Below are 27,714 nucleotides of genomic sequence, written 5' to 3' on the forward strand. Positions count from 1 at the left end.
AAATCATTAAATGATTTGAAAAAACAGAAAAAAAAGAATTTCCGCATCACAACTGGAGATGACCACATTGCCAACCAAGAAATATTTTATTACAAGATAATTTACACAAGAGTCATAGAAGAATAAACAATCGAAATATATTTATATACACAAAAAACTATACTATACTCTGCATAAGAGACTGGATTTCTTTTGTAAATAAATATCTGTTTATTTTAGTAATTTGTTAATATAATTTTTGGTCTATTTATGTGAGCAGATGGGATTATATTAAGACTATTTTTTTGAAGCGTAGGCAACACACTTATTGTAAAGTAGCTAGTTTTTAGAGAACATTAGCTATAATCTAAATAAAAGAATATTATTTGAGAAGATAAGCACTTCCATTAAAGCTTCATTTTGTTGCTAATTATTCGCTGAAAAACAAAACAAAATTAAATTAAAATAATGAAAATGAGAGATTTAGAAAAACATTTCAATGCATATTAATAAAATAATTATGATTTGTTTATCCAACACCACAACATCAAAAATAAACAATCAATTTACTTGATTAATCTTGATAATTTTTTGTCCATTCACTCCATTTTTGGAATATTGGCATTAATATATTCAAGATTTTAATACATCATTCATATTTATAAACAAAAAGTTTAATATAAGAATTAAACAAATCTCTAAACATAGGGTTAGTAACTAACTAATTTTATATAAATTATTCACATGATTTTGTAAATTATGTATTGTTAATATACTTACATACCTAATAAAGTCCAAACTTCAAAAAACCAAACATGACTCAAAAAGTTAAAATTTAAATTGAAAAATAATACAATGTTTCATGGCTGTTTCGTGAAGCCTTAACATAATCCCAATAAATTGTAAAACTAACGATTTAGTACCCCTAATATTTTGTTGCAGTGCAATTCAAAATAATAATTATTTCTAAAACATTACTCACGATTATAGCTGAAAAATATGCTACAGAGTATTTATGAGGGTCACCTATGATATACACACAAAAACGCTATTTTTTTTCCTGTATAGAAATATCAACATAAGAGCACCATATTACAAGTTAGCTTATATGTTGAGAGCGCTGGGAAGTTCACAATGATACGAACATGCTTACGTTTTTAAACACATAAGTTCATCCAAATCATTTTTCAATAAGCAAAATGAAATTTTCACAAAAAAAGGGGGTATAAATTTTAAAAGAAACAAGGGTTTAAAAGCAACAAATTAGTTTGAATTTATAAATGCACCCTAATTGTTTATAATAATGGAAATAAATGTGTTTTGACTGAAGATGTTAGATGCACACTAATTTTTCAACATGCAAAACCAAACCAATTATTACCAACATAATTTGTCTAATAGGAAAACAAAATCATGCACATTCCCAACAGTCAAGCAGATTCAAAAAGTTTATAGATTTGATTTAACATATGAAATTAAAATAAATGCCAAGCTTAGTTGAGAATATTTTAATGTCATGGACAAATTAATGATACTGTATACAGATATAATTCATTTTAATGTATGTAAAGATGAATTTGTTATATTTACATGATCACTAAATAAATTTGAAATGACAAATTTATTTTTTAAAACAATTTTTGACCTCAACTTCTTAATAAACTTTATAAATACTTTTAAGTACTGTTTTTGTCTGTGAAGAAGCTGCAATTACAGTGTAAAATTTGGCTTGGCGGTTTAATTTTGGTTAGTAAAATTTGTTAGTGCTTTGTTTTATTGCATTTTGTTCATATAATTAAAACACAAAAATAATTCTCACACGTACCTTTTATCATTCTTTCTTTTAACTCTTTCACGATCTTCTTCTTGCTCATGTAAACTTCCACTTAATGATAAAGGAGCTTTCGCTTTTGTCGGGGAATAAGAAATGCTAACGGTTGTCTTTGTGGGAGATTTTTTTGATTCATTAAAATTGTCTGTCTTTCGAGAGAGGGGAAGTCTCTCCACTATTCCAGTCTCTAAATCTCGCATTTCTTTTAATTTTGTCTTCTGTTTTATTCTCCGTATCAGCTCATCATCTCTTTCATCGTTATTATTGATAGAATCAGTTTTGTATTTGTTACGGAAAAAATTCCTCCTTTCTTCCTTGTATCTCTCTATTCGCTCTCTTCTTTCGACGTCAGACTCTTCTGTGGTCAGTTTTGATTTGATTTCCTCTTTGACTGAATGAACAGGAGAATGTTTTTCAGCAACGGGATCATTAAAAGTCTGTTTAACTTTGAACTCTTCTCTAATTACGGTGGTTTGTAAAGGAAGAGGTGATAGTTTAGCTATGTTGTCCTTGACTGAAGGAGGGCTCGAGACAAAAGGTACTTTTCCTTCAAACATCATCCTTATATTTTCTGTTTTTCCAAAATCACAGTCTTTGCCAGATAAATTACTCTCTAATGGTACAGACGTTTGTAACGAATCTTTACTTTTTTCTACACAGTCTCTTTTCAATACTTCAGAGACAACGCTGCAGTTAACTTTTTCCATAATCGGTTCAATCTCCAAATTCAAATCAACTGATTGTCTCTTAAGATCATTTACTTTTTTAGGAGAAGGTTTTTCAACATTTTCATCACTTTCAATACTTCTAAAATCACTTAAATTAGTATCACATATAAAGTTATCATTTAAATTTGGTTCTTCATTTATCTCTTTAACTTTCTCATTAATATTAATTAAATTCTCTACAAAATCATCTTTGCTTCTATTAAGAGTAAAACTAACATTCTCATATTTTGATTCTTTATACGAATCAAACACAGTTTCTTTATCCCCCCGTTCAGGTACTTCTACTAAGCATTTGCTTGTTTGTACTTTAGATGACTGAATGTAATTTGTCGTTTCACTAACTAAAGGCTTGTCATTTTCATATCTTTTCACTCCATCCTCTTCAAAATCTTTAGTCAGTATCGTTTGTGTGATTTTATCATCACATTCCATTTTGCTGGAAATGTTTTTCTCTAACTGTGTTGAAATTTGGTCTCGCGACCAAGAATCAAGCGCTTGAATTTCTTCAGTACTAGAAACAGCAACTACTGGTGTTTTGCAAGCAGCTTTTGTATTTTCATAAAGTTCATCTGAAAGCATTAAATCTAAAACTAGTTTGTTTGCGAACAATTGCTGCTAAATAAATAAAAAATTGAATTTTAATATAGCAATAAAAGAAACAAAACATAAAAACTTGGTTCATAAGGGGAAATAAAAATTAAAAACAAAACAATACTATCAATATAACTTGTTCAGCACCAAATTTTCAAATTTGTAATCAAACACTTTCAATTCAGAATTATTAAAATAATTTATACCTTTTATACATGGAAATATACAAAGATGTCCAATATGTTATTATTGACAGACGTACACCAGGTACAAACATATAAACAGTTATGATAACGAATATGGACGAGCATATGAATGAATGATGTTGATGTTAAAATGTAATTATGTAACAGTAATGTACAAGTATTGACAACAAAAAGCCAAGGGGATATTAAATCAGATGACATCTTGAGTCACAATTGTCCAACTGTCCTATTTATCCTGCTGTCATGAAAGAACAAAATATATGCCATATTATTAATTTATTTTCTTGTCTAAACTTAATATTTTACAACAAACAGGGGGGAATAAAACGAACAATTAAGAATCCGAAATATTGTGCTAATCTATTTGATCTAAATCACTCACACACTCTGGAAATAAAACACACCATGCCTAAATCATAAGGGACAACTCAATAACTCAATAAAATACAGCTCATTTCAGCTCTTGATATCAAAATTATTTGGAAAATAAAAATAAACAAGTCTTTCATGCAGTCACACTTTCAAACGAGTCAATTGTGTATTTAAAAGTTCAAAATTATTTACCTTCAAGAGAAATTATTTCAGCATTCAATTGTTACAAACTTCAATTAGATGAATGAAAATAAAAACTACTCATTACTGGTGCCTCATTTCATAAATATCTGAACTTTTAATAAAAAAATAAATAAATAAAACTTCAAAACTAATTAAACTAAACTTTGAAAAAAAAATCTTAAGAGTAATGTTGATATATGATGTAAATAGGCAACAAAAATGCAATGTTTTAGTTAAGATTGCTGAATAACCAATAAATTAATAAAATTCAATAGTGCTTAACTGTATAAATAAAGCTGCAAGGGGGAAAACAAGTTGCTTATTGTTTTAACATCAGTTGTGTGTGGAAAACTGAAAAACTGAATGTATCATTCACTATTTTATTTCTTATGGTTGTTAAGTGTTCCAAGAGACTATGAATTAAATACGTAAGAAGTTGCTCTTGTGCCATTTTGCAATTAATTCACTATTAGTAAGTTGTTATTTAAGTCATAAACTTGAAAAAATACCTTGGCAATTAGAGAGCTGAGTGTCTTTAGAAATGGGAGGAATATCTTCTTTTAGAGGACTAGTATCTTTCACCAATTTATTAACTTCATTAACGGAATTGCGAAAATTTGAAACTTGCTCATAAATTTCAGAAGGTGTATACTGAAAATTTAAGTAATTAAATAAGTTTATATATTTGTTTTATTTAAAAAAAAAGTTATAATTTTACATACCTGAACATCTTCATATATATTGTTATCAACTTCGATATCCCTGTCATTTTTCACGCTATCATTCTCATAAGCATTTTCTTTATGTATATCGACAGACATAGTCACAGGCTCATAAGGTTCCTGTTCCAATTCCATACTTTCGTAAACGTTGACAGAAACATGAGGATTGTCCGAGCAAGACTCATACAAATCATTTTCTTTCTTTTGTAATAAAACATCAGGTACAACATTTGGTGATTCTGACAATTTTTCATACGAATAAGGGCTGATATCAGACTTTTTGGAAGAGGTCATGCTACAATCGCAGGCATTGTTGACACGAAGATTGTCATAAGAGTTAGGAGTTAACAGGGGTTGATAACCAGGAGTCAAGATATCTTCCGAAGGGCTTTCGCCTTCCATTGGATCGGGTGAATAGCTGTCAATGTAGCGAAGCTCCTGATTAGAAAACCTCTGCTCTAGATTAGATTCAGTTTCCAATGTTCCGAACACAATACTCGCACCAGAGCTGAAAAGCTGGTTCGTTTCATCCTCTGAAAATATTCTCATTTCGCTTTCTTCAATATCGAAATTCATCTGAAGTTCACTCAAATCCAACGATAACGACAATCCTAAAACAAAATTCTCTTTAGAAAATTTAGTATACAACGACCTTTATTTATTTTTACAAAAGTTCACAGATACCTTCATGTTGAGTCTCAATGAGAGAAGAAGTTGAAGGATGGTCCATTGTGTCGAAATAAGAATCGTGAGATACCGAGCGGCTGTGGGTAGAAGTCGGTGGGCAGGAGACTTGTTGAGTGCTACTACTGGTTGTTGCACCACCACTTAGAAATTCAGCAGACTTCATAACAGTTTTCTATGAATATAAAAAAATTAATAACATAATTTACTCATAAAATATAAGTGGTCATTAATAGTGCTCACTCGTTTAAATCTTCTAGGTGACTTTGTCTGGTGGTTACGTCGAGGTGTAAAAATCGTTCGCCAGTTCAATGGTTGTCTTTTCCTTGGAAGCTCAATAATAGTGTGATAAGATGTTTCATTCAACTTCTCCCCTGTTATCTCCATATCCGCAACTAATTCAAACAATACATAGTGGTATAAGTACAGAAAGAAATTTTGTGGGAAAAAAAATAAAATGCCAGTTTTAATACAAAAATTTTGAGGTTTTTTAATATATTTTGTCATGCTTTAGGCATATTGCATTTATCCAGTGTAGGATTTTCTAATGCTGTTCACCATCTAAATCTCAGTCCCATATCCATTGCCCACCCTTGAGATAGGCTAATATTTGCAATCTTTATAATTGAAATGTGCCTTACTGATTATTATTGAATTATATAAGCTCAAATCTGCACAAATGTACCGAGCCTATCACTTCTCATAGTCCACTGACAATTCCAACATTTGTCAGAATACATTACCAGCAGACAGAGAGACCCACCTCAGGTGTTGGCAGTCCAGGGTCAGACCTCAGCCTGTCTGGCAAGGTTGCGTTCTGGGGCTGGACAATACTTACATCATTTCAGCCCCCACTGAAATCAGTTCCTAAATCCATTCACACTCTCACTCACTCAATTAAGGCTCATATACACAAATAGACAAAATTGTGCAACTTGTGTCTATAGACAAAGTTCTGCAAGTGTCTATAGACAAATCGGGAGCACATCGGTTGTTCTGCAACTACGTGTAGACAAAAATCACAAGTCTATGGTCTCCCAACTCGGATGGAAAACTTGAGATATGTTGCTTAACATCAACAATAAGGGGCTGGAATGGTTGATCTAATCTTGTTTCTCACTTGCATATTTTATTTCCAACCATAAGTAGCAAATTTCCAAAATCTGTGGTGATTAGCCAGCTGATATTTCTCAAACCTAAACTCTCTTCAGCGATTTGTCAATAAACATTCGTGCGATTTTGTCCACGAATATGTATTAGATTTTACAGTGATTAAGTACTTGAAATTCCTCCATCACCTTTTACACCTACTATGTAACTATGATTGAGGGGTCAATGAGGTACTCAATATTCTGCCATCTTACACTGCACATTCACGCCTAAAAATATATTCACTCTCAACAAACACTAAGTACACAAAACTATCATTACAATATGTAATAAAATAATGCGTTTCCTCCAAGAATCTGAAACCCAGATAAAGATTATACCAGGCGGCATTCCTACACGCTCTCTATATGGAACCAAGGAAATGCACCCTTCAATTAGGTGGGACACATCGACCAACCTTTCTCTTCATGTTGACACATGGGCTAGGGCCCAAAAGTAAATACTTACTGTGAGTAGGAACTATCTTTTTAAAAAACTTAACAAAAGTGAGTGTCCTCGTATACACCTTACAAGGCCTATTCTTACACTGGGTGATGATGACCTCTCTTTACAAGCCAGGTCCTCTGAAAAACTAATACTAATTATTAGTTTTGTGTTCTTTACTCAATGAGATAGTCCCTTATAAAAAAATTATTACAAAAGCAACTCAATATGAGGTCAATCGTTTATATAAATAAAAAATATAAAGTTTTGATGGAATTTATAAAAGTAAGTGTAAATTGCAGCCAAGGTTAAGACGTTGAAGGTACCAGGTTCCAAGCCAGAGGCCTTGAATTTAAACCTAACATTCTTACAAATAGTTCAATCTGCACACGGTCACTTACTGGGTCTGTCTTTACTCGCTGTTTTTTGTTTGAATTATTCAAACGTTTCGGCATTGCACCATCTTCAATGAGAAACTGTTTGTCTCTTTGTCTGAGTAGGGTTTATATAGTTAAAACCCATCATCTATTGGGTTGTCCGGAAAATAATGCAGGATTTTGGTATTAAACAAAAAAAAAGAAACTAGTTACTTTAAAGCAATGTTCTTTAATCAAAATAATTTCCCATACTCTCNTAATCCTGTAAACGTAAACAGAATATTTTATATAGATTTTTTTTAATGAAAACTTAAAATCCTGCATTATTTTCCGGACAACCCAATACTATATTACAAATGGGCTTGTTTACAAAACCACCTTGAGGGTTCATGTAACTTCATAGTTGAAATACTCTCGTAAAAATTTGATGAATAATTGAATAAAAATCTATCATTACTTTATGACCAACCAATGAAATTAACAGTACAAATTATATATCATCATTATTACCAGAGTGGGTTCAAAGTCTGTGCATTACTACAATTATTTCTTATGATTTTTCCTTCTCGAAGGTTGGATAATAGGTCACCTCAAAAAAAACAACCAGTTTTTCTTTCAATCAACAGCGTTTCGGATTTATTTTAATCCTTCCTCAGGTGAGTTAACGCAGTGGTTAAAACAGTGGTCATCAGTCATTAATATTTTGTAAGTTTATTTAAAAAAAGAAAAAAAAGAGCCAGTGTGGTACATATTTAAATCTTTCAGACTCCGAACAAACGTTTTAATATTTTGAATCTGACTGTTAGGTTCAAAATATTAAAACATTTGTTCGGAGTCTGAAGACTTAAATATGTACCACACTGGATCTTTTTTTAAAATAAATTGTTACAAAATATTAATGACTGACGACCACTGTTTTAACCACTGTGTTAACTCACCTGAGGAAGGATTAAAATAAATCCAAAACGTTGTGGATTGAAAGAAAAACTGGTTGTTGTTTTTTTTTAGATGACCTATTATCCCACCTTCCAGAAGAAAAAATCATAAGTTAAACTGTTGAGGTTGAAATATAAAAACCATCATTATTTCTTATTCTGATTGTTTGTCACTTGTGTCTTTAATCAAGATTTACAAATTTATCAAGGGTTTTCATTAATTCAGTGCTATCTTCTTTAGAATACTTAAAAATGTGAAATATGAATTGTCAGGTTTCACAATATGTCATGCCATTATTAAAAAATGAAATTTCCAGGGATGATGTAGCTATCTATACAGTCAACTCAAGGTTGGTTTAGAAATTTACCAAGGGAAATTTCTCACTAAAATAGTCAGAACATCCATGTTCAGATTCAAGTATTCGTTTGTAAAGTAAGTCTGTAGTATTTCTCAATAATTCGATTTTATCTTTCTTGTTATTGGTAGCACTGTTTATTTAATCATTATTGCTTACACAGCCTGAAAAGGGATTAGTTAAGATGTTTTTATTTGTTAGTTTCATTCAAGATCTGAATTTTTTCAAAGTGTTTTGCTAACTTACAGTAGAGGAAAACTAGCGCATGTTTTTTTTACTACCGGGAAGGAAAACCCATAGCCCAGACTGCTAGAACAAATTTTGATGTGTATGGTGATAATACATTAGGAGAAAGCATTTCTTTAAATGGTTTGCTCGGTTCAGAAGTGGAGCTTTTGATTTGGAGTGCAAATTGCCCTGGACATCTTCAACCAACGATGATGATCTGATTCAAAATTTTGTCACAAAAAACCCACACACTCAATGTCATGAGACATAGCATGGACATTTAAAATGTCTCATACAAGTATTTCATCACACCTGAGAACAGCTGGATATGCTTGTTAGCTTATAAGTTTTTAATCTAAGTTCCCCCTACTAAAATGTAATGTAAACAATGCATATTAAAAAAAAAATTAAAATTAAAAAAAAATGCTGGTGAAAAGTGGCCTTTTAGAATGTTCAGAGAAAACAGCCAGTAACAGCACTAAAAACCAGATTCCCTTCTAAGGAAATAGTGCATTTGGTTGGATTAGTAGAAGACTTTAGACTTATTTTACAGCCCGATATATTTCTAAGATCTTTAGAGAAAAATCCACATACAAATTCACAAAACCATTATCTGAGTTATGAGTACAATAAGCAGATAGAACACCAGAAGCCAGTAACCAACATGCTTAAAAACATAGAAATGTACATAGATGAGGCCAAGACCCAAACATTGGGCTGTAGCACCACTGATGACAATAGCGATAAGCAAGGTTGAGAAGGCAGGCAAGCAGTCTTTGCGAGCCGGGGCTCAGTGGGGACATCGGCGAGGAGTGGGGCCTGGCCAGAGGCTTGAATGGGTCGGTGTGGATTCAGAAACAGATGTGAAAAAAAAACTTTATTTTATTTATTATTTTTTACTTTATTTGTGTGTGAAGGAAAAACTGCCTTGGAACGAGAAGGGTTTGTTATCCCGGTGCTTGACGAGGTTCTAACTTTTCTTTTCTTTCTTGCGATTTTGCTTTCTGACTGTTTCTTTTTCTTTTCTTTTTTTATTGTGGAAGAGAACTTGTTTTGTTTTCTTTTTGCTTTCCATTTTATTCGCAATACAGAGGACATTGATATTTTATTTTTTTATTTTTTTTATTTTTCGCCCTAGGGTTCATTGTTTCCTGAAAAGGAAAGAGAAAAACAGTGTGGTGCCCGATTATTTTTTTTTTAAACGAAGCAGCCTCGGAAAAAATCTCTAATGAGCCCTAGGAATCCGGAGAGCGGGTGGATTGTCAACAATCTGAGGTGGAACCAATAACTCAATTGTTAGTAGCTTGTAACAAAATTTCTGTTTTAATAATAATTATATTTAAGGTTTTGGTAAAATTGATTTTTCATGTGTAATGGAAGGCTGTTTAGCTTTTGACAAAGAAACTCTTGTCAACAAATCTCTTGTTCTTCAACAATAGACTGCAAGTTTAGATATTAAGCTGAATGCAGGAAGGTGCTGAAGAAACCTCTGGCGCAGGAAGGCCATTGAGTTACTGTCAGAAGGGTTAAAAGTATAAGAAAATAATGGCATTTAAGAGTTGAGTCATTCTGCCTGTAGTTAATGTAAAATAAAAAGCTTGGAGAGAAAACTCAGGACTTTCGACTCACCCTGGTATTTTATTTATCTTGACGGGATCTTATTTTTGTGCTAATACACATGTCATTTAATTTGTGAAGAAAATTAAATGTCTCACCCCCTTGCGTCGGCGAGTGCTGGCCACGAGCCTGAGCCTCCTGGAGGGTCAGCAGCTTGGTTGGAGAACATACAGCCAATGATTTGGGCCGCGGTAAAGACAAATCCCCTACGAAGAGTGAAATACAAATAAATTAATGCAACACATTTCTTTAAATTTTAGTATTTAAAAAAAAAGTCAAGTGTTTACCATCAATGAAATTATGTTGGAAATGTTAATATGAATTGTGTTTACAATGTGGGAAGAACTTATTTACTTGAGTATTAATTTAAAAATGCAAACGTAATTATGCAAGTGCAATTTATTCAATAAAATAAATAACAATGTTTTAAAAATAATATTTAATAGAACAAAAGTTTTTTTAAAAGTAGAACAGGGTTCTGAACTTCTTGACCATTTTATAAAACAAAGATAAGAAGTGAAAATCTTCTAATACGTATGACCTTTAAAACAAAGAAAATTGTTTAAGAAAAAACTTATAAACTGAGTTTATAAATTAAAAATAAAAATTCTTACCTGGTTGATTATTGAAGATAAGAGGTGAATAAAGGATGAGATATTCCGTTACAACAGCCTGCACACCCACACCTTGAAGAGCAGCAACACCTTGATCTAAGCTTCTGCATCTCAAAAGATTAGGGGCCCAAACAATCGCAACATTCCGTGCAGTCATGCCGGTCCCAGTGCTGTGGTTGCAAACTCGTCCCAAATGGCCCATCAAGTACTCAAGAGTCCTGAAAAATTAAATTAAATTTACAGTTACAGTACAATTAAAAATTTCAATTACAATTAAAACAGAATTTAGAAATTTATTAAACCTGTAATGAGGCGGTGGAAGCTTCTGAACGACTTTTTTCATATTTTCTAATCTTTTCTCACTGGGTGATTGAACGGCGGCGACAAACTCATCATAGAGTTGATAGGTGCATAAAGGATTTGGAAGCTCTCTAAAGTACATTTTCAACAAGGAAGCCACACCGTGGATATCTTGTTTTATTCCAGAATCTTCAGTTAAAACTGGTACTCTATCCTCATCAAAAATTGACCTGTAATTTGTTTTAACAAAAAATTATTTATATATATTTTAAGTGTGAATCAAATAGGGGAAAAATGATATTAACCTCAGTCTTTGGATGTTTGACGTAACTCCAGACAATCGGTAAATACCATCTACTATGCCATGGTTTTCTATAAATTCAGAGCAGCATTTCAGCACCAGAGGAACTAAACATGTTTAAAACCATAATTTTAAAATCCAATTATTGATTTTGTGTATTCATTAATTATTTTCTGCTTACTCTCATGACCAGAATTGAGCAAATGTTCTGAAAGATCGCACCCAAAAACCCTCTCTTTGAGAATACCAGACTGTTTCAATCTCCTTCTCGAAGGCCTAGACAATATGAATGCACGGAAGAATGCAATAAGTTTGCCATGTTTCCTAAATAAATTATACTATTAATTTTTAAAAACCCCCATCCAAAAATGTGTATTGATGACAGTTTACCTCAACACCGGTTTACTGGGTTCAGCCAGAGTGATTTCATTTGGAATTTTATCCGTTATAACGGCTACACAATTGGAAGGAAAAAATCCTACGACGAAACCCCGTTTGCCTCTCCACCAAGAGCTTTCTTCAGCAGGAGGCATATCTATCACTGATATCATATCTCCAATCTGAAAAATCAAATTGTTTTAACAGGGTTCTTTAAAAAGACAAATTTGAAAACTGCATACTTGAAATGATAGTTCATCAGTTGCATGTGCAGTATAAGGAGTGGTGGCAAATGCTGCAGCGACAGCAGGAGTGTTAATGCCATGACCGGAGGCTACAATTCTGCGACCTCTGTTGTCCAGTTCAAACCAACTTAGAACAGGACCACAACTAATAGCACAACCACTTCCAATATCACTCAATCTACGAACGTAATTATTCAAAAGTACATTCCTATCATTCTGGAAAAAATATACATATATAAATCATTTTTCAAGAAATCAACATGGAGGAAATTTCTTACGACTGATTTTGGTGATTGTTCACTAAGGATAGGAAGATTGCTGAATTTCCTATCGAAAACACACTGGTGGAGTTGCTGATCCAGCTTGCAGAAATGGGAATAGGTCCTGTGTATTTTCCAGGAATCCTGACCACTCCTGACGCATAAGGTGATACCTTCGAATTCCCCTCGGTTCGCATCTTCTTCACATATATTAAGCTGCAGAAAAAATATATATGTTTCTCTTAAGTTGACAAAAATGTATCTTTGTCCATTTTTTAAACAAAGATAAAGATAGTTCATACTCGTGATACTTAATTTTTTCACCAATGTAAATCATTTTTAGTCTTCCCTGTCTTCAAGCATCCAAAAGCTCTTTTAATATTATGCAAACCTCATGAAGGGGAGTAAAAAAAAATACAGTAGCCTTGAGAGCCAAGACGTGCCCATTTGGAAACAACAAATCGAATAAGGGTATCGGTGGCCACAATGGTTTAGGCATTGAAACAGCGCTCATCACTGTAAAGTTCCCAGGTTGATGCCCTGCAACCTCTGCTATTGTGCACCCTCATTTAATAAAAAAATAAAATAAAAATGCAATCTTAATCTTTGGAAAAATAAATGGAATGTATAAAGACATAGTAGTTTCCTGAAAAAATCCCTTCAAATGCCTGAAAGATTTATTCTTCCGCAAAAGCAAAGCTTTTGAAAATATAATTCCCATGTACTATGGAAACCCCAAAAATAGGTATCAAAGCCTAAACAGAATTTTTTAATTTTCAGCTGTGACAAAACCAAAATTTCAACAAAACAATTTTTATTTTTTCTCCATACTTAACATTAAACAAATTTAAAATAAACATAACAAATATTCTTAATACGGACATTTAATATATTTTTACTGCTTATGTCCATCCAAAAGGGGTGAATTTGGCTGATGGGGTCGGACAGCAGTGTCTGCGACTGGTATGGAGGGGTTCCAGTGTAAAGAATTTTAAAATGTACAGAAATCTTATATTTTGTGCTGGTGAATACAAAAATTTTCTGTTAAGAGAGGGTTGCTACAAAGGTGTGCACATTAAGAAAGGTTGTACTACATTTTCTCTTCTCAGAGCAAAACTGGAGTCAAAAAACACAACTTTTCAGGATTGCAACATTAAAGTTTAAGCCTTTGGTACACTTTCAATTTTTGTAGTAACTTTTTTATTGTTAATTTTATTAAATTCAATGTAGTTGACCTAGTGAATAAGTTTTTTAAAATTTATTTCATTATATCTTGACTTTTTGGTACTTCATATTATGTAGCAACAATTATCTAGTATTATCACAAATTTAGGGCACTTACTGAATATTGTACCAGCATTACTGTATGCAGTTAAATGTGATATTAAAACTAAAAAATCTTATAGTTGATATGTTACAAAAAATACATTTCCCTGTCGCACCATGACAAATATTCATTAGGACATCGGTAAATATGTACACTAATAGAAATAATAAAGGTGGGGGTGAGTATGTACATTCACTTTTTGAATTGTAGAAAACAAATTCTGTAAGTGGAACCATCATTTACAAAAAGTGAATATGTGTCTATTACAGTAGATTTTTACTTGAGTTTACAGATAAACAAATAGAATTATCAAATGTGACTTAACAAGACACAGTACTCTCATTATCCACATTTTTGTTATCCATACTTTCACTCATCCGCAGTTGCTATATGCAACATAATCCATGTGTAAAAGTCTCTGAATTTTACAATAAAATGAGTCATCTATCCGTAAAAACATCTTTCTTTTTATTCATCAATGCCTCAGACTATTAAGTTGGTCACAAAAGTACTTGAGTGTTGTGATTCGGTGTCGTGTACAGGGGCAAACCTGCTGATGCATGTACATGCGTACATACTGTTTTCCAGCTTGGAATAAACTTGCATATTCTATTGTACAATGTATTTTTCTTATTGCAAAAAAAACCCTAAATTTTGTGTAAGTTCATACATAACATTGACGATAAGCACCGCGATACACAGTATCTGATGCAGATGAAGACAGAAGAAAATGCTTTGAAGCCTGAAATTGGAAGTGTTTTCTATTATTTGCAGTTCTCGATTTCACGGTGATGCTTGGGTACGTATCACCTGCGGATAACGAGTCTATTCTATCTAAAAAGGCCCATTGTGTTTAAAGGGAAATGGTTTCCTTTTAACTTAATTTTATTAATCTATATATGTTTAACGGTTATAATTGACCATACTAATTAGTTTATGGTCGAGATGAAAAAGTTACTATCATCAGTGGGATTCGAACCCCCAACTTTCAGCTCAATACGCTGCTACTCTAACCACTTGAGCTAATGACTTTGAAGTCGTTGGTTCAAATCCCACTCATGACATTAACATTTTCACCTCGACCAAGACCTTAGATAAAAAGAATAATTAATTAATTAATAATTTATCCTCAGTCTGATGGGCCTAAAGACTTACTGGAATATACATTTATCACATTTAGCCAAAATTTTGACTTATCCAGTTTTCCCCTAAAGGTACAGATATATTTTAACATTTACCCATATAAATAAATAAGAAAACATCTTTTAATTTATTTATGTATATGGTGAATCTAAAACACAAATTAGAACTTTTAATGAGAAAAAAAATCAACAGCATTGATTTTCTTCTCAAACATAAAATTGGCTTTATTCCAATAACAAATTATTTCAACTTGTCCCTTTGTTAGAATTTGTATACTTATTTACAACAAATTTATGTTATAAATTATAATTATATATTGACTGAATAGATTTTTAAACATTAAATTTATGAGTGGAAGGTCCAATTTTATATCACAACGAAGTGACTATTAATTAAATATAAAAATATTTTTGACTTGATCCATATTTTAAGAATTAAATTAATCATATAAACTAAACAACGATTTTATACACAAAAATTTCAACAGTATTGATGCTCTTGTTAAAAGAGAAAGTTGGCTAAGTTCCAAAAAACAGCTATTCCAAGTCTGACCGGATTTTAGTCACGACATTAATGAGACCAAAATAATTATAAGTGAAATATTTTTATTAAATAGAATTGATGCACTAAGCCAGTGCTATTCACGTTGGCCAGATGTCTAACAGACATCTGGATTGTTGGAATAAACATTCTTTTTTCTTTTAAATTAACAAAAACAACGTTGTTACCATTTTTTAAAATGTTATGTCTATATTTACATCAGCTTTAGAGAATATTTACAGGGTCAGTTTTAGAAGAAATGTGTTGTTTTGAACACAATCAGAAAAAGGCCAATGATTACAGCCTTTCTATTTTTTACCTGGGGTTCTACCCCAAGAGCCTGTTTCGTTTTCAATTTATTTGATCCATATTTTTATTTGAACGTTTTTTCTTCTCCTTCAAAATTTTCATTTCAATAATAGCAAATGCAAATTTTGCTACTAATAACTAAAGGAGTGTTATGTTCACATTACGTTATGTTTTTTACGTTGTAAACAATAATAATAAATATTTTAATTGGTTTATTGCAATTTTTATATTTTTTGCGTTGCCCGAGTTAACTCATCATAATTTAACATTTTTAAGACGCCAATTTGGTAAATAAATAAAATCAAATATTAAAAAATGTGAAAGAACTAACTTTGACATATCATAAAAAACATAAATCAGACATTAAAAACAGGGTGCTTTTTGGAGCATACTTCTGAAAAAACTTGTAAGGTATGAGGTTAACATCCAACTTCCCACAGGTCATCGCAGATGGGAGGTCAGAAGGAGAGAATGGGGTTATAGTGGTCAAATCAGTAGTTTTATATTTTACAAATTTTATAAATATGTTTACAATTGGAAAAAAAAATTTTTAAAAATTAAAAAAAAAAAACAGATTATAGTAACAGAATAATAAAATATTTTTTTTATATTATTTATTTATTATTTTTATTATTATTTATAATTTTTAAAACAATTTTTGTACTGAACCACAGCACTGACAATTTTCTATCTCGATGATGAATCATCAAACGTCAGATGAATATGGCAATGTCTAGAAATTAAGTGACCTGCAATACCCCATTCTCCCCTACTTCTGACCTCTCATCAGCGCCCTATGGGTAGTCGGACGTTAAGCCCTACTGTATGTCAGGAACTAACTTAATTTTACAAACTCGGAATCTGACAGCTTAGAAATGCAAATAAAAATCAAGGTCCATTTTAAACCAAACGTAAAAGGATATTTAAAATTGGGGCTACAAAATGAATTTAGTCATTTCAGACATTCGTATAAATGGATAATCCATAAAAATATGTTTGAATTTGTTTCCCAAAATGTGCATGGACAAAATGTTAATTGCACACTTAAAATTAACAATTTTTTAACTTAATTTAAGAACTTTGAAGAAAACTTGTAACAGCTTGATTTTTGCTTTATAAACAGATCAATCAGAAGGAAAAAAGAGATTATATAGAAATTGAATCAATTACCTGAATTGGCTGTAAATCCACGTGATCGTAATGAAAGTGAGCGCATTCCTCCAGCTTCGGAAACCTCGAAGTAGTGCTCTGGGGGTTGCCGACACTCACCAGAGACTTGAGCCTGACACTCCCCACAACAGCGATCTGCAATCACATCGGAACATATTAAACCTGAACATTTCCATGCGGTTAATATTGACAACCTTTGATTTCGGGTATTGCGGTATTATGTCGTGCAAGGCCCTCGAGGTCTGCGCTCCACTTACCGAAGCCATCCCTGCTTAAGGACAACTTTCCACTTTATTCGTTATCCAACATCTTTGATTTTCCTTTTCAGTTGATATTCCTTTCGTTCCATCACAGATGTTTCAAACCTAAGCTGGAAAAAAAAATTATTAGCTGTTAAGACGACTTTTCTGTGTTCAATTTGGGAATAGTTACGAATAGAAAACTTACTTCCTTTTGAGAATCGTTCGAAATTTATTATTGGCCGGTGATAATCAATTTTAGACTGAAAACGTCATTCGCCTCGATCACAAACCACTAAACATTTCAATTAATATGTTATTAAATAACATCACTACATACGTAGGTTATTTTTTATTTGCTAAGGCCCCTAACCTGGAAGTACTCATTTCAAGCAGAACGAAATCAAGTACCGATTAAGTCCCACAGGGATTCATTTTTTAAATTAAACATCTTGGATATAACGATAACGTCTCTCTAATGTGTAATAAATTAAAATAACGCGAAATAATAAAATCTACATTTTCTTTACTTCTAAGTAAACTTTTTACTGAACAGACACTGCCTGGGAAATACCTGCGATTCAAATGTATGTCTTACAAAGATGAGAAGTTGAACCCTAGTTGCCGACAAAAAGTAAAAACTACTACTATAAAAATAAACAAACGTGGCAAAATTAAATTAATTTATTGGCTGAAAAGGCCAAATATTGATAAGAGAATAACGTAATTTGTGACGTAAAATTTGTGCGCGCTTTTTTAAATATTAGGCTGAGTTGCTTCTGTTCAAAAAATCAACATTTCTACCAAACTGCACTACTATAAAATCCATTATAACAGAAAAAAATTATTGTGATTACTGATATACATAAACTATAAGATGCACATACACATGTACAGGGTTGAGCATATTACTTCGGGCAGTTCACGAACAATTCCAGTTTTTGTCATTTACAATAAATTACCGTCAGGCCTCGAGAATCACCCATCTTAGGTGTTGGCAGTCCGGGTCAGACCTCAGTTTTATATGCCTAGCCAGTGAGGTTAGGCTCTGGGCACTGTCCACAATTAGCACTCAACGCATGCAATTAGGGTGGTTGAGTACTCGATATTCCTCCATCACCCTTTAGACCTGACATCATTGAGGATTGTTAGGGTACTTTACATGTAACTAAAACTACCCAAAAGAGCGAAAATTGCCTGGAGGAGGTGCAGAAGGCTCTGCGCCAAGATCTGGGGTCTAAACCCAAAATGACCCAATGGCTATACACCTGTGTCCTAAGACCAATGTTGACATATGGGTCGGTGGCGTGGTGACCAAAACTCTTCAGGCCAAAGCAATAAGACTATTAGGTGGCACCCAGAGACAAGCTTGTCTCAGTGTCACTGGTGCCATGAGCACAACGCCAAGTGCGGCCCTGGAAGTTTTGTTAAACCTCCCACCACTTCACATTTTAATCCAAGGAGAAGCCAGAGCAGCAGCCCACAGGCTTATGGACAACCATCTTCTAGGATAGGCCATGTAAATAAACAATGGAAACTGAGGGGAAGATACAGGCCGATGCATTCTATGTATGCCAATTGATGCCACTACTCCAAAGTACAACTTTACCAAGAAGTAGGAGTACAGACATAAGAAACACTGTGCAGATACTGCCAGGAAGAGGAGGAGACCGCAGAACATATGTTATGTTTCTGTGAATGTCCATGTAGGTGCAGGTTCTTGCAACTAGGACAAGAAAAACCACAACCAAGAAGGAGCCGCTGGCAAAGCTGTGGAGGCTGGTTAATAACCTGAAGCTGGTCAGTGAGTTATAAATAACAGGGGAGCATGACAGATCTATTCAGGTAGGTGCAGTAGGCCCTGTGGCCGCCTCTTTTATCCCTATCCCTATCTCTAGGGTACTCAATGTGGACCCATATATTCGCTACCTTCTCAAGGACAATTCTGATATCGGGCAGTATTCTTACTCGCTCTCTATATGGAACCAAGTAGTGGTATCCTTCTTAATTAAGTGGGACAAATCGGGCAACTTTTCTCTACATGGCGGCCACATACGTTGGCTTTGGCCAAAAGTAAGGTCCCGTCAACCTCTCTTTTTTCTCTATACAGAAATGTTATAACATACTGACATGCTATATTTAATTATAAATCATTCAATTTCCTGTGGCTAAATTGATTGATAGAGGACAACCAAATTGCATATTTACTTCGAAGATTTCAACAAAATATCACATAATAAAAATTTAAAAAATGAAACTGCGTCCATTAGCAGAAAGCTCGAGAATCATTTTTGATGTACAGGCAAGAAATGCCAATTATTTCATGATTGCCGCACGTACCTGTGGTAGATTTGTATGTTAGCACAAAAGGAGTTTTACCTCCATCTTATCTGTCCAGCCACTGAGGTTGGGCTCCGAGCATTTTCTACAGCTAAATCAATTCAGCAGTCAACGCATGCAGTTCATTCATTATACGTATTCATTCGTAAATACATCCTTTTCTAACTACAAACCATACACTCAGATAGGATGGTGGAGTAGTCGACATTCACCCACCTAACTTAATTGAGCAGAGGAGCAGGAATTAAGAGAGATTAATTCCGCAATGGACCCAGATAGCTGCCGTCCTCAAGCACATTTCTCATGTCGGGCGGTACTCTTACTCGCTCTCTATATGGAGCCAAGGAATGGCACCGTTCAATTAAGTGGGGCACATCGAGCAACTTTTCTCTACATGCCGAACAAATACGCGGGCTTTGGCCAAAAATAAGCTTCTATGTTTCAACCTCGACAACCTCTATTTTTTTCCCTGTATTGACATGTTATAAATATATTTTATTATAAATCATTAATTTTCTGTGACGAAATTGATTGATGAAAGTCTACCAATTTACAACTTTACTTCGCAGATTTTAACAAAATATCACTTAATAATCACTTAATAAAAATTCTTGAATACAGAATTATTTCACGATTGCAGCACGTATCTGTGGTATTAGATTCCAATTTCATCAGCACAAAAAACTCAGTTTTACCTCACTCTTATCTGTCAAGCTACCGAGGTTGGGCTATCAACAGCTTGGTCATTTAGTAGCACACCGGTGTCTTTTCATCAAGAATTTTTATTTGTAGGCTCGGGTTTGGTGGTTGGATCTCTTCTACGGTTACGTTGTATGTACTAGAACAGTTCTTCCTGTAAATGAAACACCACAGTTTGTTAGTAGGTGCATTGGTGTCTCCTTTGCTTCCTTGCAGAATCTACACGTGCCGTGTTCGATTATACCAATCTTCTTCAAATGCCATGCCCAGTTAAGAATCCTGTTAGGATTCGAAGTTTTCCCCCTTTTTTGATACATTCTATTGCTTCTTTCCTTTCAGAACTTGCTTGGAAGTTCTTAGATTGTTTGTTTCCAATGAGCGAATTCCACTGTTTCCTCAATTTCATTTTGCCTTTTTGTCTAAGATACTCATTGATAGTATGAATACCTGTGCCGCAGAAGGGCTCAGGAACTGTCAGAGGTATAGCAGCCCTTTTCCTTGCAAGGGCGTCCGCTCTCTCATTTCCCTCTACATGTCCTGCGACTCAGCAGAGTTACTTTATTTTGTATACCGAATTTGTCCAATTTAATTTTGCAATTCAAGCGCCATCTTAGAGCTAATGATATTTGAGCTTAGTACTTGATGATTGCCTGGCTATCTAACGTGATAGCTACATTCTTGTTTGTGCTAGTAACTTTACTTAATTCTTATTTGAAGGGGTAGGGGCCAATTTGAGACCAAAAAGTGCATTTATTTTCAATTACCTTGTAGTCTCAAATACATTTCTTTTTGCACAGAACGACACTGATCTGGTGTAGCCTTGGTAAACTTTTTTTTTAGTTATGACTCCAAACGAAAACATCGTCTATCAACGCTATCCTGCAGGAAGAATAGAAAGCGCTTCTCTGGAAAAGTCGTTTTTTTTACAATTTGGTGCCCTGTTCTACAAAACTTCTTCAATTTAAAATGACTCGATTTCTCTTTTTCTAAAGCAATCATAAGCAAACAATAGTATAGAGGAATTTTGTATATATATATATTTTTAATAGTAAATTTTGGAAAAAAAAGAATACTGAAACAAAAAATATTGGTTAGAATAGACCATATAGATTTTGAGAGAAATGATATTCAAAAATGGCAATATTTTGGTTTTTCTTTGAACAACTATATGACTTCTAAAAATACGCAGAGTTTGATTGTTTCATTGTTAAATTGAACGTACAGGCTTTCCTGAATAAGAAATGCCTATCAAAATTATAAGCCATGAATTTCACAGAAAATCAAAAATCACAAAAGGAAACAACCAACGGTTCGTCCGTTGGAAGGTCGCTAGCCTCAATCTTTTCTAAACTGGCAATTTTCATAGCGGTTTCTGGGTCCCTAAATTGTCCAAACGGCTGCCTTTTATTTTAAATCTATGAATAAATGGAACATCTGGAATGAAACATCTTAAAATTCATACAATCCAATGATAATACTTGGTTGGATTTAAAAAAAATAAAATAAATAAAAAAAGAAACTTCTATTACATCTATTAAATGCCCAAATTACATAAGATATGTGTAGCTGAAGAGATACTCAGGATCAATAAGAAAACAAAGCTTCCGAAAAGCTTGAAAAGATGAGTGACTACAATTGAAAATTAACTTTAATTTTATTTTTTTAAATATATTTTCTTTCCTGAAAAAAATTGGTGATTTCGTTCCTGTGTTAAAAAATTAGCAATATTTGTTAGGCAGATATTCAATTTGTAGTCATGTTTTCTAAGACCAAGTTAAACAAGATAAAAATACAATTATGAAGCACATTTCCCGTTCCAGAGAAAATTATTTCTTTTGTGAAATTAAATAACTTGATGATGTTAAAATTTCGATAAAATCATAAATCGAGATATATTCGAGAAATTACGTCGTAAATTCTCGTTGATATCGAACAAAGGATTTTTTTCCAATTATCTCTATTTCCAAGATTGATTTCGAGTTTAAATCAGTTCTTTATCTTTATCGAAAACATTGATGAATTACTGCAAACTATTCTTTTCATTTATTGTTTTCCAACCCCGAAGGTGACATGAAAGAAACGATTAAAGAGAATTGCAGGATGTTGTAGTTTATAAAAATTACCGAGATTGCAAGTTGTAAGAGGCAATTAAAACGAAATTAATAAATAGCATATCATGGTTTTTCATGCATGGCGTACTTCCTCCCCCCAGAATGGAAATCATCGCACGTTAAGGACAACAAAATATTACTGTTCAAATCGTACTTCTGAATAGTACTACTAGTTATTTTAAAAATATATATTTATATGAAGCAATTTAGTACAAAAATATATTATTGTTTATGCTTAGGAAGCTACAAATTCTTCTAATACTTCGAGAACGTTCCCCCCTGTCCGCTAGTTAAGCCTCTGTCTTAAGTTGGACTGCGGGAACAACATAATAAATAAATTAATTTAAAAAACAAAACAATTGTCTTATACTATAATAGTTACTCGTTTAACAAGGATCTTCAAGTTTACAGTTTAAGGACCACATTTTGACATTTGGTCTCATTCAATTATATAACAAGCTTTGTTATTGGTTTTTGTAAAATATGGTTGATCGTTCAACATAAATTTTCAGAAAAATGAAGGACATTCTTTTGGGAAAATTCTCCCCGAACCATTTTTTCACTGTTTTTAAAGCGCGTTGATTCAACTTTTGTTGTTCATTCTTAATTTTGTCTATCAACTCTGCAAAAGTATGTCCGGCAATTTCGAGTTCTTTTAGACAGAACAACGCATTTCACCATCTTTATTTTTATACTTATCAATTCACTTCCTCATTAAGGCTCAGGGTTTATAAATCATAAATGTCGGCAACTTTCATGCCAAAGTGGCAAAATAGCCTGGTAGTCCGAGGGAAAAAGCAAAAGCCTCAATTTTGCAATAATGAATACGGATTACATTTCTTTGAGAATAGAAGAAAAAACATTTCTTCTCAAATCTATATTTTTACAAAATACATAAAAATAATAAATACACGGTGACCTGTAAACATACGTCAATACTTCAGTACTTCAGGGGCTTATTCTACATGTCAAATTGAACTGAAAATTTCTTAATTGTATTTGAGATATTTTACCTTTTGTGTTACTTCTGCCTTTCCCAACTTTTTCACCTAAAGCACCCTTATTTTATCAAATATAAACTTACTTAGCTGTCACTACATAAACCGAAATGATGTAAAGTTTAACGCCTTGGGATTTAATCTTTTTTGTTAAACATCAAATAAAAAAACTAACACGCTAATGGAAATAGCATTAAAATTTCTGTGATTCGAATTTATTTATTTATTTTATTTTTTTTATAATAATCTTAACAAAACAAAATACAAAATCAGTTAGAAGATAATGTTTTACGAGTTTCTAAAGTCCTAATTTAAAATTGAATGTGAGGTATTTAATGACCGATAACTAATGATTATTTAGAAATCGTGAGATGCTGTCAAAATTTAAGTAAGATTTTCTTGGTTTTGAAAAGACCGACAGAATTGTGTTGAGGATCTTTTGAAGCTTTCTTCAAATGTTAAATTTTGTAACAATGAGTCTTTCTTTTTCACTGTCTTAACCGAAAGGAGTAAGGGATGGATTTAACCGATGGATAGATTTAACCGAAAAATAACGTTTTGAGCATTTTATATGATACGTAGAATTTTATGGAAAAAGTTATGAATAATTGAAGTAACCTAAAAAATAAAATATCTCGTATATAATTAAGACTCAGACTTTGAGCGACATTTTTTAATTGAATTTGACATGTATGATAACCAAGAGGTTAACCTCTGTTCTCGAGATAACTTGTATATTTTAGGTAGTAATATTTATGATAAAATTTTAATAATTTTAACACTATGTCCACTTGAGGCTCATTTCTGTTCTTTAACTAGTTTGTACAAAAGATCAAAACCAGACAACACATTGTGGCGTAAAATTTTAACGGAAAATGGCCAGTTGAGATGTTCACATGTTTCAATGTGAGAGGAATATCTTTCGACGTGAACGACAAAAGTCAAACTGAATGAACTAGAAAGTTGATGAAGTGCGCTTTTATTAGATAAAATAGCCTCTCTATTGTGTAGACCCAGTATAAATTGTTTCTCTTATTCAAAGTTTATACAGAAGTAAGTCTGATAAACGGAAATAAGCTATTGTTCAAAGTTTTCCTGTAGAAATACATAATATACAAATAGATTAAAAAAACAATATTTTTTACAATATAGTAATTAAACTTTCAGAAAAAGATTATCAACTAAGGAATCCAATTTCGAAAAAAATCTTATTACAATGTGACCAAACTACTACGTTTGAATTGGGTGTTATGTTTATGTTACTTTATTTAAATAGATGTAATTTATTAGCGTGAAAGGAAGGGAAACCTCTCTCCGAGGAATATCGATTATTATGGGGTGAGTATGTGAAATCCGGAGAATAAAATTAAGTTATTAGCGGGAATGGAGTTGGTTCAACTTCGCCACCAGGAATATCGATAGTGGGGAAGTGGATGTGACCAGACTTGTGGTGTTGTATATATATATATATATATATATATATATATATACGTATTGCATGTTTTATGCTATTCTGTAGTTGACAACCTATGAGCTATTGACAGCCAATGGGAGGCCAGCATTTGGGATATTGACTTAGTTTTCGTATAAAAGCAGAGTCATTAACAGATTGAGACGCTCAAGTGCTGCAGGTTGAAAGATACGCGTGAATGACTTCAAAAATAAGTAAAAACACGCACAGGATCGGCGATAACCTCAGTCGGCCATATATACTTTTTTTAATACAAACATTTAACACACAAAATAAAAGTTTACTTGATTAAAATTACAGTTCTGAAGAATAAATGCCAATTTAAAGAAAACACGGGGCATCGGTGGCCGTAACGGTTTAGCCGTTGGTACAGTGCTCATCACTGTAAGGTGAAGGTCCGGAGTTCGAATCCTGCGGCCCTTCATGCGAACCTGACATACTTTCAACTGGGATTTTTTTCAAAAACACCGGCACCCCGAGGGTTGATCTGACCTCTGCTGTTGCGAACCCTCGAAAAAACTAAGAAAAAGCTAGAAGTGTTTTTATAACTCTTCTTCTATCTATTGTTGGAAAAATAAGCAGATATCTGTTTACTACTACAATAAACAATACATAAATTGATGTTCCTACAAATTTTTTAGTTCGTACAATATAATTATTACATGTTAGAAAGGAGAATACGAGAGGTGCAACTTTGACATCTACTAATTAATTAATCTTTATGTAAGGTATTGGTTGAAATGAAAAAGTTAGTGACACGAGCGGGATTCGGTCACGTTAGCTCCAGTGGTAGAGTAGCGGCGTATTTAGCCGAAGGTCGTGGGTTCGAATCCCGCTCGTGACACACTTTTTCATTTCAACCAATACCTTACAATTTATATAAACATTAATTAATTGAAATAAGTTATTTGGTGAACCGGACCACGAAATATTGGGTTGTCCGGAAAATAATGCAGGATTTTAAGTTTTCATTAAAAAAAATCTATATAAAATATTCTGTTTACGTTTACAGGATTACTCATTTGTANGGAAATTATTTTGATTAAAGAACATTGCTTTAAAGTAACTAGTTTCTTTTTTTTTGTTTAATACCAAAATCCTGCATTATTTTCCGGACAACCCGATATAATGGATTTGACATCTATTTATATGTTGTTAGTCATATGTGTTTCAGTGCATTATTATTATTGTTCCTTTTTTTCGTTTTTTTTATCCTTCTTCGTTATTCCATTCGGCATTATAAGCAATTTAACATATTATAGTTATAATATAAAACATAATACATTGTTTCGAAAGGTAAAATACATATCGCAAATACAATTAAAAAATTTTCAGTTAAATTTGACATTTAGAATATGCCCCTGAAGTATTGACGTATGTTCACAGATCACCTTGTATTTATTATTTTTGTTTATTATATAAAAATGTAAATTTGAGAAGAAATGCTTTTTTAGATGTAACGGATTTACAATTTTAGGATACTATCCAACGTTGCACCATAACATGCATATGCCATCATTCCATACTAGAAGAAATAATCTAAAAATTAAACTCACCCAAGTCTGAATAGATCTGAGGATCAAGTCATTGTGGGAATTTCACTTATAACTAACAAAATTTAAAACACTCTCCTAATCAGTCTCTTTTTCTTCGAAATCGGAGCTTTTCTTCCTCCGCTATCGGTGGAAAATAAGCAGCCGTTTCTCGAGCTTGTCTTGGCCGATTCAGTTTTTCCTCGCCACTCTGACAAGTTATCTTTCTCTTATCGCTAAGAAGAAATATATAAATGGATTTGCCATGATAAAATAAACAATCCCTATACCGCTAGGCTGTTTTATCTGATGCGAATATTAAAATAGGCTTTATGATTCACGATCATTCTGAAAAGTTGGCCGACGTTGAAAATAAATTAAAAGAATGCGAGGTCAGTGTAATTTACAATTTTTCTTTTTTGGCGGGTTCGATGTTGTTTTCGCGTTTCTTGTAAACATTATTAGATATGTTAATGAAAATGCCGAGGATTATAAAAAGAAAACAATATGTGTAAAGAATAAAATTCTACCGAATTGATTTCAATACGATATTTCAAAAACCTGAGCTTTATATACTAGAATATACGATATTATATAGTATACGATATTATACTTAAATACTAGAAAAAATTTAAATGCTTCATCATTCTTTCACTTGACAATCAGTGTAAAAGAATATATATATATATATATAAATTAAGTCAACTTCGCTGGTTGATTCCTTTTTAAAAACTTTATTTGCGAAATACAGTTGACAAAGAATAATTAAGTTTACCAATTACAATGATGTGACTTCACTGGTTTCTAGGCAAGGAATGTTCTTACATTTTAAATTATAAACAATTACGTTTCCCTGGTGGGAGANATATTTAACATTTCTATGGAATCTTTTGGATATCTTAAATATTTGTGCTTAAGCACTCGTTTTTGTTTCACTCTTGATCTTACATATAACTATTTTACTTCTTGATATGTAAAAGATTTAGTTACAGTGACAAAAATAGCAATATAATTTACGATTGTCTTTTTGCAAAATTTTACTTGTAGACGCTAGCAATCAATTTGGGACAATTTTGACTATGAAATATCATCCAGGTCTTCTTGCCTTGCACAGTTGTGTAAAGACTTTTTATCGGCGTTGAAATTTAATTATTTAAACAATGTAATAATAAAATAATAAAATTCTCACCTATCCAACAATTGCGAAGCAACGGTACTGAATGGTCTAACTTCCAGTTAACATCAACGACAACTGGACGACTTCCGGCGGAGTTTTATCGTGAATGATTTGCGTTATCGTCTTCGAAAGGGAAAGAGTTTGAAGTAAATAATTTA

At 32.7% G+C, this 27,714-nt stretch overlaps 1 protein-coding gene across 9 annotated transcripts; it reads right to left on the reverse strand.

Moving 5' to 3' along the window:
- LOC106663852 (rho GTPase-activating protein 32) lies at nt 1–27,633 on the reverse strand. 9 transcript variants are annotated; one of them, XM_014389014.2, is made up of 19 exons: nt 17,803–17,914; nt 17,602–17,703; nt 17,437–17,523; nt 17,184–17,359; nt 16,990–17,124; nt 12,519–12,716; nt 12,238–12,456; nt 12,008–12,177; nt 11,799–11,941; nt 11,622–11,724; nt 11,319–11,546; nt 11,017–11,234; nt 10,501–10,608; nt 5,540–5,691; nt 5,297–5,471; nt 4,613–5,238; nt 4,400–4,541; nt 1,805–3,122; nt 1–416 (listed from the first exon to the last, which is right to left on the reverse strand). In XM_014389014.2, exons 4-19 carry the CDS (start codon nt 17,253–17,255, stop codon nt 410–412), a joined length of 4,014 nt encoding a protein of 1,337 aa, XP_014244500.1. In that variant the 5' UTR covers nt 17,256–17,359; nt 17,437–17,523; nt 17,602–17,703; nt 17,803–17,914; the 3' UTR covers nt 1–409. The 9 variants fall into 9 exon arrangements, with proteins under 9 accessions (XP_014244500.1, XP_024082563.1, XP_014244502.1 ...); XM_024226795.1 differs by lacking the exons at nt 17,602–17,703; nt 17,803–17,914 and adding an exon at nt 27,569–27,633; XM_014389016.2 differs by lacking the exons at nt 17,602–17,703; nt 17,803–17,914 and adding an exon at nt 26,404–26,575.
- Nucleotides 27,634–27,714: the final 81 nt, after the last annotated feature.

The sequence above is a fragment of the Cimex lectularius genome, unplaced genomic scaffold, assembly GCF_000648675.2.
Source record: "Cimex lectularius strain Harlan isolate CLEC.00 unplaced genomic scaffold, Clec_2.1 scaffold7, whole genome shotgun sequence".
NCBI classification, from domain to species: Eukaryota; Metazoa; Arthropoda; class Insecta; order Hemiptera; family Cimicidae; genus Cimex; species Cimex lectularius.